Consider the following 15308-nt stretch of genomic DNA (forward strand, 5'->3'; position numbering starts at 1 on the left):
GTCGCCAGCGCTTATAGTAAGCGCAACGGAGCGACCAAAAATTTGGAAGCCTGGTAAAAAAAATTGATTTTTTACAGACTGTCGCCACATGTGACTGTCTGTAAACCAATCAATGAACCTGTCGCCAGCGACGTCGCTGAAAGTGAAATTATAACTTTCGCTAGTGGCGACAGCATCGGTCGCGTCGCCGGCACTGTAAGCGCGGCCTAATAGTTTACTAGTCCACTTCAAAATCTCTCACTGCGCAGCAAGTTTGAATCAGAATGGCAGAACTCAAATGGCATTCTGTATCGCTCTATAATATTGTAGCAGTGTGTCATGTGTTTAGCTGTGTCACATATCTTTCTTTTTTTTTTCCAGAGTATGACATAACCTGAGGAGCACTGATCTAGAATATATTGCTGTTCAAATTCTTATTCAATTTTTGAACTGTTTTTCGAGCATGTGTTTTACTTGGTGAACCCTTATATATATTTATTTATAATTTTATTATTGCATGCTGAATGCCTAATATATCGAATGTATAGTCATTTAAAGCTGCAGTTCAAGCTGCCGTTTTCTAAAAAAAAATATATATATATATTTTCCCATTCAATATGTGCATCAATACAATCACTGACAATTGTTTAATTCAGTTCTTGCACAGCATTCTGGGCAATGTAGTTCCTGGAATAGGATTGACTGGGCAGTTACTAGATACAATTGGTGCACTGCTAGAGAGAGGGCGGGGCTCAAGAGCCAAAGCCAGTGACGTGCCCACCCCCGGCCCGCCCCCTGACGGCCCGCTGACAACGCGTGCGGTAAGCAACCGCAAGGCCAGGGAAACAGCGCGCCTCAGCACGCCAGCAGGGAGCCTGGCCGAGGCCTTAGAAATGTCTTTAAAACATTTTATTTTTATTTCTTTTTTAAATGCTACAAGTATTTTCTCATAGTACAGAACAGATTTACTAAAAAAATTTAAAAAAAACACACATGTAGGATATTGCTTGAACTGCTGCTTTAATTTTCACATTAAGTTTTATATTGACATCCCGAATGGCATTACTTTAAGTAAAATGTTCCTATTCATTTACAAACACCTGTTAGAGTCAAATACAAAATCAGATGTTTGAAAAAGGTGTAAAGGTGCTGATGTATTTTTTTTATCAATTAGTTAGAATTTTAGTAACTCTGGAAAAAAAAAACAATGAACTACTCTAGATCTCTTAATTAGATCAATGTACGTTTTTTAAATGGCAAGTGCAGTGCAAAAAAATTAGCTTACGGTTTTTATTTTATTTATAAAAAATATTTCATCAGGAACCTCTCGTTTTCAAGTATGTCCTGGGCCCAGAGTTATGATGACAATACATGGCGACATTAGATGAACAGATGTTATACATTAGATTTAAAAACATTTCATGGACATTAAGAGATATTACATGTTATGAGCGTATGCATGGGCTAATCAGATTTCGTGTGGCAATAATACAATGCATTGGATGCTGGACAAGGTCACCCTTCCAATATGGGAAACATACTGTATTTGAAGAATATCATGTTTGTTTCACTAAAACCATTCATCTATTTGGATAATGTAGTCAGATTACATGAAATCCTCAAGTCAAATATCCAAAATAATGTGTTTATGATACTCGTCATTTTTCTTAGCGTTTCCTAAAACTAATGAAGGAAGAAGAAGAAGACGAAGAAGAAGACGAAGAAGAAGACGAAGAAGAAGACGATGAAGAATTTGCTTTATATAGCGCTTTTCTCCCAATGGGACTCAAAGCACTTCACAGTTACAAAGCGGGGGAAAGAAGAAAATAATTGGGGCATATTTTCCTTTTTAAAGATGACAAAGAAGCAATGCGAGTGTAACATGAAATATTAGTATATAACAAGTAAGGAGTCACTACCACCACGTTATGATTTGGTGTCTTGGAATGTCATTCTCTTCCGTATCTTTATGTTTTCTCATTATAATTCAGCTCATATAATGGATGATGAATGGTTGATAAATCAACATCAAGGCAGATTCCAATTTAGTACATTCTCTTCAGTCTTCATAATTAAATAGAACTTAACCAGCAATGTAAAATAGATCCTTTTAAACTAACTTTTAAAAATGCACGTTTTTTAAATGGTGCTTCTTTATGCCTTTTTACTCTATTTCAGTACCATTTCCCCCCCAGATATGTAGGACATAATATTTAGCCTGGGGTGGAAAAAAATTCCCTCCCGGCGCCTGAGTCCATACAGACTTCAGCCGTGCGGAGGAGTGTGGAGGCTAAAGGAAAGCGGGTGCTTTCCCTGGCCTTAGTTCGCGCGCCGTCCAGGGGCGTGTCGGGGGGCGTGCCAGTGACGTCACGGAGCTGGTTCGCCCTCATTGGGCGAACCGCTCACGTGATTGGCCCTGCGTCAGCGCGCCTCAGCGGATAAGCGCTGACCATGGACTCAGCCTAACCTATTAGGCTGCGCTTATAGTGCCTGGCGACGGCGCTCCACAACAAATCCATTAACTGCGTCGCAAGCGCATATAGTAAGCGCGACGGAGCAACCAAAAATTTTGAAGCCGGGTTAAATTTGATTTTTTTAGAGACAGTCGCCACATGTGACTGTGTCTAAACAAATCAATCAGAGAGCGCTGCCCGAACCCTTCGTGATGTCACTGGCCTTGCTGCCAGCAACGTCGCTTAGAACTGAAATATAACTTTCGCTAGTGGCAACGGCATCGGTCGCGTCGCCGGGACTATAAGCGCGGCCTTAGTCACCACCACATCTAGCAACAGCGCAACCTATGCAGCTTAACTTGTGACAGGGAGGAGTTTGCATGTGTCAGTCAGGGAGTATCTGTGACAAACACACACCAACACATAGGGTCATTAACATGACAGCCACCCCCTTTTTTTCTTTTTTTAACCAATCTCTGGGTCCTAAGTTTTCTATATATTGTTGTCAAACCCTGTATTTAGCACAGATTGACCACTATTTAGAGCTTTACACATTAAAGCTCCTTGAGTCAGGAGAATAAATGTGTATTTCTGTATTAGGTGATACTGTACCTTTTTTATTTAGACTAACAATTGATGTAAGAGAATATAAGATGAGTGGACAAGGAACAGTTGAAGCTACAATCCCAGCATGTTTGCTCATTTAGCTCTGGGGGCACCCCAGTTCCTCAGATACAGATGAAATTACCAGCATGTCATCTCTTCCAGGGGAAACAAAGAGGCCCCCAAATCTCAGGGTGGTAGGGAGCTGCAAAGTCATAATGCAGCTTCCTATTGGACAGGCATTCAAATGCCCAGCAGGAACACTGGTAACTAAACAGGCGAGTGAGTATCTGGGGATTCAGGAGGTTCTGCAGAGCTAAAAACAGCACAGTACAAGGCTGCGTTTATAGTGCACGGGCGCAACGTCCCGCGTGCGAAACCTGCACTGAGGTCCAAGGCGACGGGGAGGAGTGGTCGCGACATCACGTGAGCAGTTCGCCCTTATTGGCTGAGCCTGCGCACGTGACCCAGACGCAGCACGACAAACTCAAAATAGTTTGTCTGGCCGAGAATCACGCACAGTCGCATTTCCTCGCGGTCGCGCGCTCCATGGCCTACCTCATAGAGGTACGGATAGTTATTCACGGCGCACGCGCCGTCGCGGCTACTATAAATGTGGCCTAACACAGGGTGACCAACCAGGTTGATGTAAAAAAAATACACAAGCAACAGTGATTTCTGCTTTAACCATTACTCCTCCCCTCAAGGAGATTTAATGTGTAGAGTGCTAAATAGTTCTTAATCTATGCTCAATATTATGTCCTACAGGGGAAAACAAAATGGGATTCCTGCTTTAAAATGTCCATCTTGAATATTTACAGTTTAAATAAAGCGTCAGTTACTCTATGCAATCAAGAGTAAATAATTTTACCTCCCTGTTCCTACTACTACAATCTACTAGTAGAACCCTCATCGAGGGAGATTGACCAAGCTGTCAATGGCAGATACCACGGGATCAGCCCTTAGTTAAGTTCAGACATTTTTTCTTACTCTCCCGTGCCCTTCAGAAGCAGCCACATAGGTCAGGAATGGCATATATAGAAACAGGATGTAGTTCGTGTTTTGCAATTGTATACACATCTCTGGTTGTTACATTGCCCTACAAGTCTTAGTTGCTATGTGATAAAACCCCACAGAACTACCACTTACAAGAAGATACACAAGATATGTCATGATTTCAGCACTGAAGGGTACATCTGGTGGGATCATCAACATGAACTAAAATGCTTATTGTCCTCCGGCTTTACCTAACAAAAGTTGCACAGAAGAATGATCTTCGGCAAAAGCATGTTTGTTTATTAGTTTTCTTCCTCTGCCACACATCATTTGTCCCGTGGTAGTGCAGTTCTCTTTGATACAACAAACTTCATCCATTACACTTAGACCTTTTCCTGAATGACGAATTAAACCATCTCCTTTACGGTACCTTCAAATGGCAAGCTACCAACCACTTTTCTACATTGCTCATGAATAGTTATGAATAAGGTTCAGAGTCTCAAAATTCTATTCCAACAGGCCACTTTCATCTGTGTTTTTAAAGTGCAAGGTCACTTACGGTAGGTTGAAATCATACAAGCCAAGCTTTTTAAGACAGCATATATGCTAAATAGATATTCAGACTTTCATTATATTTCTATTAGCTCCACTTAAGTACAGCAGAATAAGACATAATGTACTGAAACAGGTGCCCTGTCTATTTAACCTTTAATAGAAACAGCAAGCTTTGCTAATGAGTGGGTCCCTTACTTCTATGATATTCCCTTATAATCCAGGAAGGTTCACAAACTCTACACAAAATTCACTTCAAACATGTTCTGCAATAGTTGACTCTGTTCTGTTTCTCTGGATTCTAGATTTCCTGCTAAAATACAAAATATTGAGAATACCACTGTGCATACAATCAGTTATTAACCCCGAAGATGTCTGGTCCCAGAGTTCATGCTGTCCGAAAGCGCATGTATTCTGGTGCCCATGGAATGTTACTCACTCTATCCACTACAAACTCCTCCCTCCTGGCCCACACCCAACATAAGCATACACCCTGGACTACTCAAAACCCTTGCACTATCTACTGAATGTTGGTGGAGAACTCTAAAAACCAGCACACCAACCACCGCTCACTCAAATGGCCTGTCTGCAGGCCATATCCCTAAGACATGGAAAACTGCCAGAGTTGTCCCAATCTTCAAAAGTGGGGACAAAAACACTGTCTCAAACTACAGGCCAATCTCACTTCTCCCAATTCTATCCAAAGTCATGGAAAAATGTGTCCACTCCCAATTAAGCGATTTCTATACCAAGACAAATTTCCATAGCCAATTCCAATCTGGCTTTCGTCCCAAACACTCCACCGTAACTGCCCTGCTAAAAGTTTGCAATGAAATCCAGTGTGGAATGGAACGGGGACAACTCACTGGTGCAGTATTCCTAGATTTTGCAAAGGCTTTTGACACAGTTGATCATGCTATCCTGCTTAATAAACTCCAGAGCTCTGGAATAGGGAAGCATGCTTTAAACTGGTTTCAGTCCTACCTATCAGGAAGAGCCCAACATGTGTCCATCTCAGGCTCTAACTCCAACCCCCTGGATATCACCTGTGGTGTCCCGCAAGGCTCTGTTCTCGGGCCCCTACTCTTCTCAATGTTCATTAATGATCTTCCCACAGCTTGTAAGGAAGCCTCAATACACATGTATGCAGACGACACAATCCTATATGCACACAGCCATAGCCTCTCTGACCTTCAACACATACTTCAGTCTGACTTTTTGAGACTCGTAAACTGGATTTCCCAAAACAAACTGTTTTTAAACACTGACAAGACTGTAACAATGGTGTTTGGGACCAAGACTAAATTTTTAAAGCTTCTGGTGACTGAGCTCCTGATTAGAACCAACGCTAACACCACCCTAACCCCTGTCACTAGTTTTAAATACCTGGGCTTATGGTTCGACTCCCACTTAACATTCGGGATGCACATTGATACCCTGACAACCAAGACCTATGCCAAACTAGGGGTACTTTACAGGAACAAATCCTCCCTAAGTCTCCTGGTCAGAAAGCGTATCGCACAGCAGATGCTAATGCCAATTATTGACTATGGAGACATAGTATATGGCTCAGCACCTCAAACCCACCTTGGCAAACTTGACACCCTCTACAATTCAATTTGTCGTTTTGTTCTCCAATGCAACTACAACACACATCACTGCGATATGCTCAAAGAACTAGATTGGTCATCACTAGAGTCAAGCCGCAAAGTTCACCTTCCCTGTCTTACCTTTAAATTCTTCATGGGCAAGCTACCCAGCTATCTGAACAAGCTCCTCACCCCTACCACTTGCAGCACTTATCATCTGAGATCAGACTCCAAAAGACTGTTCATGGTCCCAAGGCTCAACAAAGTTTCCGGACGTTCCTCCTTCTCCTACCATGTACCCCTAAACTGGAACAACCTACCAGAGACTCTCACATCCACCACGAGTTTAAGTTCTTCCAAATCTAAGGCTGTCTCACACTTTAATCTGGTCTGTAACTGTTTTATACGCCCAAAATATATATTTTCTTTAACTATGCATGCAATGTCTTGTATATAATGTATACCCTGTTCATTTATGTAACTGTATTTGTAACCATGTATTATTTGTTTTACTATGTGCCCAGGACATACTTGAAAACGAGAGGTAACTCTCAATGTATTACTTCCTGGTAAAATATTTTATAAATAAATAAATAAATAAAAGACCACAAATGTACAACTTGCAAACAACTACTCAAATTTCTACTCATACTATTACTCTCTTTAGCAGGTAATATTGAACCCAGGCCCCCCATTTCAACTTTGTCCCATACCCCTGAGAATACCCCCTTCAAATTCCAAAAAGGGCTATCTGTCGCTCATATAAATATCCGGAGCCTGCTGCCCAAACTGGATGAACTAAGAGCATGGTACCTTATGCATAAACCCAAAGCCATCGTTCTCACAGAAACATGACTAACCCCTAAAACTCCAGATGCAAATATTGCCATTCAGGGATACTCCATTTCTAGGAGAGATAGGTCAAAGAGAGGAGGGGTGTTATTTTATATTGCAGACACCTTACAATTTACACTGCTAAATTGCCCCCCAAGCCCACCCTCTTTTGTAATCCTAGTTGGCAGAATCTGCCTCCCCTTTTCTAAGCCCATCTTGCTTGCTGGCATCTACCGCCCCCCTAAAGCCCCTCTACAATCCCTGACTGATAATCAACCAGTTTCTTGGCTCCATTTCCTCTCTGAATGAGAAGAGTGAGCTGCTAGTTCTTGGGGATTTCAACTTCAATTGGCTTGACCCTATAAACCACAAAATCCAGATACAAATCAAGTCACTTAACCTATCCCAACTCATTTCCCAACCCACACGGACAAATCTGAAATCGCACAACCATTCCTTGCTAGACTGGATTCTCTCCTCAAATCCCAGCAGAATCCATATAGCCCATCCCCTCCCAACACTGCCCACAATTTTCAATTTGGCCCAGTATCCGAAGAGGAAATTACACAAGCGCTCCTCAAATTAAAACTAAGAAGCCAATGTGGACCTGACTTACTACAATCTAGGTTCCTAAGACTTGGTGCCCCAGCCATTGCCAAACCAATTGCTTCCATAGTCAACTCTATCCTGTCTGCAGGCCATATCCCTAAGACTTGGAAAACTGCCAGAGTTGTCCCAATCTTCAAAAGTGGGGACAAAAACATTGTCTCAAACAACAGGCCAATCTCCCTTCTTCCAATTCTATCCAAAGTCATGGAAAAAATGCGTCCACTCCCAATTATAAAGACATACAATACAATACATTTAAGGGATTACTATACCAAGACAAATTTCCCTAGCCAATTCCAAGCTGGCTTTCGCCTCAAACATTCCACCGTAACTACCCTGCTAAAAGTTTGAAATGAAATTCAGTGTGGAATGGAACGGGGACAACTCACTGGTGCAATATTCCTAGATTTTGCAAAGGCTTTTGATACTGTTGATCATGCTATCCTGCTTAACAAACTCCAGTGCTCTGGAATAGGGAAGCATGCTTTAAACTGGTTTCAGTCCTACCTATCACGTAGATCCCAACTTGTGTCCATCTCAGGCTCTAACTCAAAACCACTGGATATCACCTGTGGTGTCCCGCAAGGCTCTGTTCTGGGGCCCCTACTCTTCTCAGTGTTCATCAATGATCTTCCCACAGCTTGTAAGGAAGCTTCAATACACATGTATGCAGATGACACAATCCTATATGCACACAGCCATAGCCTCTCTGACCATGAACACATACTTCAGTCTGACTTTTTGAGACTCGAAAACTGAATTTCCCAAAACAAACTGTTTTTAAACACTGACAAGACTGTAACAATGGTATTTGGGACCAAGATTACATTTTTAAAGCTTCCAGTGACTGAGCTCCAGATCAGAACCAGTGCTAACACCACCCTAACTCCTGTTACTAGCTTTAAATACCTGGGCATATGGTTTGACTCCCACTTAACATTCGGAATGCACATTGATACCCTGACATCCAAAACCTATGCCAAACTAGGTTTTTAAACTTTACAGGAACAAATCCTCCCTATGTGTGCTGGTCAGAAAGCGTATCGCACAGCAAATGCTAATGCCAATTATCGATTATGGAGACATAGTATATGGCTCAGCACCCCAAACCAACCTTAGCAAACTTGACACCCTCTACAATTCAATTTGCCGTTTTGTTCTCCAATGCAACTACAACACACATCACTGCGAAATGCTCAAAGAACTAGATTGGTCATCACTCGAGTCTAGGCGCAAAGTTCATCTTTCCTGTCTTGCCTTCAAATACTTTCTGGGCAAGCTACCCATCTATCTGAACAACCTCCTCACCCCTACCACATGCAGCACTTATCATCTAAGATCAAACTCCAAAAGACTGTTCATGGTCCCAAGGCTCAACAAAGTATCCGGCCGCTCCTACTTCTCTTACAGTGCACCCCAAACCTGGAACAACCTACCGGAGACTTTCACATCCACCACCAGTTTAAGTTCTTTCAAAACTAAGTCTGTCTCACATTTTAATTTGGTCTGTAACTGTTTCATAAGCCTATAATATATTTTTTCTTTAACTGTCAATGCAATCTCTTGTATATAATGTATACTCTGTTCATTTATGTAATTGTATTTGTAACCATGTATTATTTGTCTTAACTCTATGACCAGGACATACTTGAAAACGAGAGGTAACTCTCAATGTATTACTTCCTGGTAAAACATTTTATAAATAAATAAATGTATTCTTCATTAACAACTTTGTATGATCGTTTTGATCCCTCATAAACTAGACCCATTTCTTTTGGAACACAGTTTCATTAAGGTAGCTGTAACAATGATGAGATCTGTTCTTTAAATGCCATAACCATCTGACCACCTTTTTAAATATACTGCAAGCATTTCAGCACCAACCACACTACCCACATTGCAACTACCAGTTAATTATGAACATTATGGGCTTCAACTCATAATCTTTGTTGCTGCAGAATATTCTCCCATACGATTTTCTCTCATTACCTAGTTTTATGATTGCACGCTTTGTGACTGCAGAACATTTAAATACCATAAAGTGAACCGATAACTGAGTGAGCCCCAACTTGCATTTCCTACATTAAGGAGGCCATCCAACCAGTTTAAAGATGTTTAAAAAATATTTTTAATATATGCAGCATTTGATTACCTTTATTGAAAACAAATTACCTAAGCCGACGATCGATTAGTTCTCCTGTGATCGATTAGTTCTCCTGTGATCGATCAGCAAAATCTTGCTTCACAGGGTTCACTAAATGGCTGCGTTTCAGTTGCAATCCGGTAGTCAGTGTAACTCAACAGCTACAATGTATTCTTATATTACCAAGGTAAAATTATTTTTTGTTAGTTTGCAGCTCAAACTGCTGGGAATTTTGGCAACAGATTATCACGAACAGGAAAGTCGTGCAAAGCTCTTGCACTCCCCACTACAGCACGGTCTCGTGTCCTTCCTTCCTAGGGGAGCTCAGCACCACGTGAGCTCAGAGAATCTCTCCTCTGTAAGTCCAATGTTAAAGATAGGACATCCCTGCTTCAGCACAGTTTCATGTCCTTCCTTCCTCTTCCTGGGATTAACAACCCAGGCAATTCCAGCAGATTTTGCGACCACTGTCAAGCGGGTCTAGGGGACTTTGTCAGCTTTCCTTGCTGGGGAGAACTCTTCTTTGTCCCCTTCTGTGGGAACAGCAGTCTCTCTCCCTCTGTAGTGACTTCCTGATTTTTAAAACTCCATGAGCAATCAAGAGTTCAGCCTGTTCAATTAGTTTGCAGCTGCTGTTGGCTTCTCTATGGAGATTAACTCTCTGTTTGCTGGAAAGTCCCATAGCTGCCCAATTTCAGCACCTAGAGGACAATGATGGTAATATATATATACACACACACCATAGTAAAGAGCGCATATATATATGGAAGTGGAAGTGCTGTATGCTGGGTGATAATGGTGAAAGGTGGGGTTGCAGACCTGCCTAAGACATGCAGTTGAGCATACAGTTGTATTTGCGCATATATATATATATATATATATATATATATATATATATATATATATATATATATATATATATATATATATATATATATATATATATATATATATATATATATATATATATATATATATGTCACACACAATCCCAGCAAGCTCAAACGCCCACACCCACCTAATCTTGACTATATGTAATGTCACATAGAGTGCCACTGGGCTGTGGCAATTGAATATAACAAACGACAGGGGGTGCCCAGTGCTACATCCAAATGATAAAACATACATGGTAATAATTACAAGAAATCTTGGCTCTTGTTAAAGGCCTACTTACAAACTGTAAGAATATCAACAGCAGTGTGTAATCAAGGCTTTAGGCAGTCTAACCAAGGTGAGTGTCAGCTCAGCATGGATTGAGGGAGAAGCAGCTCCAATACTCAAGAAGATGTAGCCCCAATATAGAGAGAGGAAAAAGCTACATAGCATAGTTCAACCAGGTTAAAAAGGTTTAAATCTAAGTGTAAAAATCGCACTAACAATATATCAATAAAAAACGGGCATATCACACTGCAATAGTGTATTGAAGAGACAGCTTGGCACACCAGCCCACCGTCCTGCAGCCACCATAAGATCTCTGTCTCCAGCCTTTATTCCATCGCGTCTCTGCGGGTCTGGGCGTCTGACGTCAGATCCGGTTTTCAGGTAGCAACCTCGCGGCCTGCGGCTCCTCTCCAAGAATGCTCCGTATGGTGAAAGGACTCCCACTGGGATGTAATGACAGTGGTCTTTAGCAGCGTGAAGGTCATTAGATACTTTGGTTAGAGCTCATTTAGTGAAGTGAGCAATGTGGAAATCAGATTGTAGAAGGTCAGATTGAGCTGGGCCACTTTCCTCTACTGTTCACTTTACAGAAGAGAGCACTGAAATACTAGGCTCACCTAAACAACAGGCATACACAATCTTACTGCTACAGAGCAATAAAAAACCAGGAGCTCATCACTAAACACTTCACCAAACAACTTGTCCTCCCACTCCCAGAACACAACCAAATAAGGATCAACAACCTGCCCAAAAAAAACTAATCCACTCAAATCGCTAGCGAAATGAAGGAACAGTATGCAATGCTGGGGAAAAATGATATCCAGCGCTCAAAGAAGCTGGAGACCTACCACAACCTACATCGAGAATACACCCTGGCACTGTACCTACTGAAGGTAAATGACCCAAAGCAGAGATAGGGCTTGTGCCAGTAGAGAATGAGCGCCCACGACCTGGAAATACAAACAGGCAGACAGAAAGAGCCATTAGCTCAGGGACTTGACTGTGCCAGCGGTGTGAGCTAGGAGAGGTAGCAGATGAAACATTTCCTACTGTGTTGCACAAAATGCTCAGACATGAGGAGTTTCCACTTGGAGAAACGCACAGCTCTTATCCAGAACTTTTATAATAAAGAAGAGAACCAAAAAATAGCCATCCTCCTAGGAGAAAACAAAACAGAGCAGAACTGGCACCGTCACCAGCTGAGACGTCCACTAAATCCCACCTCCCTGTGTGTAACTGTTACCCATGTACTGTGTAAACACTATACCCTACCTGGTGTTACTCATTCTTTGGCAACACTGAAACATTTTTGTCATGCCAATAAAGCTTATTTTAATTGGTTTGGGTCTAGGAGAGCATATGAGTAAAGAAAAAGGACCAAGCAAGACGTTCAAGGAGTTTAGAGGCAAAATTAGTGGTCATGGGTGCTATATTTGAGAATAGCTGTAAGTATTGCATCTGTGAAGGTGGTGGGAAAGGTACAAGAGAAGATGAAGGAGTTGCAAATGTGAGTGCATCATGTTGAATATAAGGCTGCGGATATAGTAGGCACACGACGAGCGTATTGCATCACGTGCGCCTGTCAACCGAGTAGTTTGTGGCCTGTGAGCCACAGCGACAGGGAGGCGTAACCGTGACGTCACGTGAACTGTTCGCCCTCATTGTCTGAACCGCACACATGACCGGGCCGTCGCACGACCAAATCAAAATGATTTGTCTCCTCCAAAATCATGAGCGCTATCGCACTTCATCGCGCACTCTATGGCCTGCCTCTTAGAGGTATAGCCTTTTGTTTGCGTCACGCGCGTGGTCTCAGGGAGTATGGACGCGGCCTAAGGACCACTGTTCCTACAAAGTTCTCTATACCAGGGGTGCGCAAACCCTGTGGTGCTGAGGCCCCACGCTCTTTCCCAAAGCATTTAAATGCCGGGGGACCGCGCATGCGCGCGAAGCCTCTGTAACTCACTTACCGTGATTCAACCGGCTTCGGGCGACGCAGCATTATTTGACGCCCGTTGCCATGGCATCAAATGATGCTGTGGGTTAAGCTGAGGTCACATGCCTCCGCGGCGTCATTTGACACCGACACTAAGGTAAGGGGGGGGGCACGCGAGCACTGGGGGAAAGCAGGCAGGGGGGCGCAACACCAGAAGTTTGCGCACCCCTGCTTTATTCCAAACTATTTGCTGTTGTTGCTAGAATATACTATTCTATTACATTTTTTCTAGCAGCTCAAGGATGCCATATAAAATACATAGTAAAAGGATTGCTGTAACTACCTCATAAGCCAGTCCTGATGCCATCCCCTATACCAGGCCTGCACAACTCCAGTCCTCGAGGGCCACAAACAGGCCAGGTTTTCAGGATATCTCTACTTCAGCACAGCTGGCTCAATTAGTAGCTCAGTCATACTGAGCCACTAATTGAGCCAGCTGTGCTGAAGTAGGGATATCCTGAAACCCTGGCCTGTTTGCGGCCCTCGAGGACTGGAGTTGTGCAGGCCTGCCCTATACCATCGCGGGAGACTCAGGGATTCTGTAAGCCAGCAGGTGCACCACACTACACCACATGTAATATGGGTCAGTTTCCACAGAAGGGGGTCAACATGAGATTCATATTGGCTAAGATTTCATAAAGAAACAGTCTAGAATCTGAATTACAGATACAAAATGAAAGCACGGTCCCTCAAGTGATGATATTGTGCATCCGAATCTCAAATGAGCAATATCACTTCAACAATGGTGTATATAACTGCCTATTGTTACAAAAATACTCTCAACCAGTTTACTTTCACAATATTAACCACACCAAGCCTCACTCATTACCAACCTTATTGTAATTATATACCATGAATCAGCTTTCTGGTCATACTTATTCAACTAAAATGTAAATTAGTAATGTCCCTGGATACCCTGAATCTGATAGATCAGGGTCTTTGAATATGAATAGTTATGCTACCTGTCAGGGTGCAGATTCATACTGAGATATCAACCTCCAAAGCCAAAAACCAATGATATTTAATGGATCTCGGCTTTAAAACAAATGCCTTTTAATACAAAAGTACAGATGTGTCATTGGGACTCCACTGGGATGCTGATGCTCACAGATACTCAGTGAGAACTAATATGTCTGTTCATAAATTCCATATTTGTAACTTATGTTATTTTTCAGGAAGTCTCCCTATCTACCTGGAAACTATTCTTTGTATGTTTGAACTTCTGCCCCGATAAAGAAAGTGAAAAAAAAAATCACACACAATGTTGAAGATGGAAAGATCCCCATTATCTATCTCCCAGACTGTGCCCCATGTGGGTTCTCTCATTCCTAACACATGTTTTTGGGGAGGAGGCAATTTTGATCAGGGAGAAAGTAGACAAATGATAATGTTTCCAACTGTTTATCAGTGCGATTCCCTAACAAATAGGGACAATTGGCATGAATATATATATATATGTATATATATATATATATATATATATATATATATATATATATATATTTACACGGGGGCAATGCCAGCAAGGTACACGCCCTGCAGGGAAGGCAGGGCAGCCAGGGTGAGGAGATTAATGTGAAAGCTCTCACCTCTATATATTGTGCGGAGGGCACCGCAGCACCATCTCAACGCCGCCATCTCTGCATAGGGCTGCCTGAGCGCCGCCTGTCCCAATCTCCTATGTAAACCGAGATTCACTCTCAATTCTGAAAACAATTAATAACCATTAAAAAAATGGGCGGAATTTTCTGCCGCAAAATAAAATAGCGAACCGAATCAAGGAGCAAGGCATGAGTCGGTGTCACGTAGTATATTGGAAGGCACTATAGAGTGCAGGCTGCGGTGGGGTCCTCGCAGCGTCAGGACCCCTTGACGCTGTCAGGGAGATTCAAGCGTGGAGCTGTACACATGTTGTGAAGCTACCGGCACTGCGACTACGCAGTGAGAGCCTGAAGCACACGTCGGCCATCTTGGCAAAGGGCAGGCAAAATACATAAAAATACTTTTAAAATATTTAATGACTTTTTAAAAATAAAATAAACTGTTATTCCTTTGAACAAATATTGTAATAAAGGATAGCGTTTATTCTTCCTTATCCAACTTTTCCTTTATGCGATTTGACCCAATTGTCCTTTCTATCAGTTCGAAGAATTTGCCCAAATCAAAGATGGCCGCCGCAAGCGTCAATTTGTAGCGACGCTCTGCATTCTGGTCTTTTGAAGGCTTGGTGGTAAAGGGATTTAACGCCTTCGCTGCTCTCAAGTCACAATGTGAAATCACAACTTCCTGTGACCCACATAAGGAACGCTCCAATCACGCCTAATGACAGAGGCATGTTATTTGTGTAAACTGCGGAATTGCCTTTTCTTTTCCTCACAGATGGGGTTTTAACA

General features: G+C 42.2%; 1 protein-coding gene across 1 annotated transcript in view; it reads right to left on the minus strand.

The window, feature by feature from the left end:
- MRPS5 (mitochondrial ribosomal protein S5) overlaps positions 1-14775 on the minus strand; it is a 182121-nt gene extending 167346 nt beyond the window's left edge. The window contains exon 1 of the mRNA XM_075596375.1: positions 14505-14775. Within this exon, the coding sequence (XP_075452490.1) occupies positions 14505-14553 (49 nt within the window). The 5' untranslated portion in view covers positions 14554-14775. The remainder of the gene's footprint in view (positions 1-14504) is intronic.
- Positions 14776-15308: the final 533 nt, after the last annotated feature.

This window comes from Ascaphus truei, chromosome 4, assembly GCF_040206685.1.
Source record: "Ascaphus truei isolate aAscTru1 chromosome 4, aAscTru1.hap1, whole genome shotgun sequence".
In the NCBI taxonomy this organism is placed as follows: domain Eukaryota; kingdom Metazoa; phylum Chordata; class Amphibia; order Anura; family Ascaphidae; genus Ascaphus; species Ascaphus truei.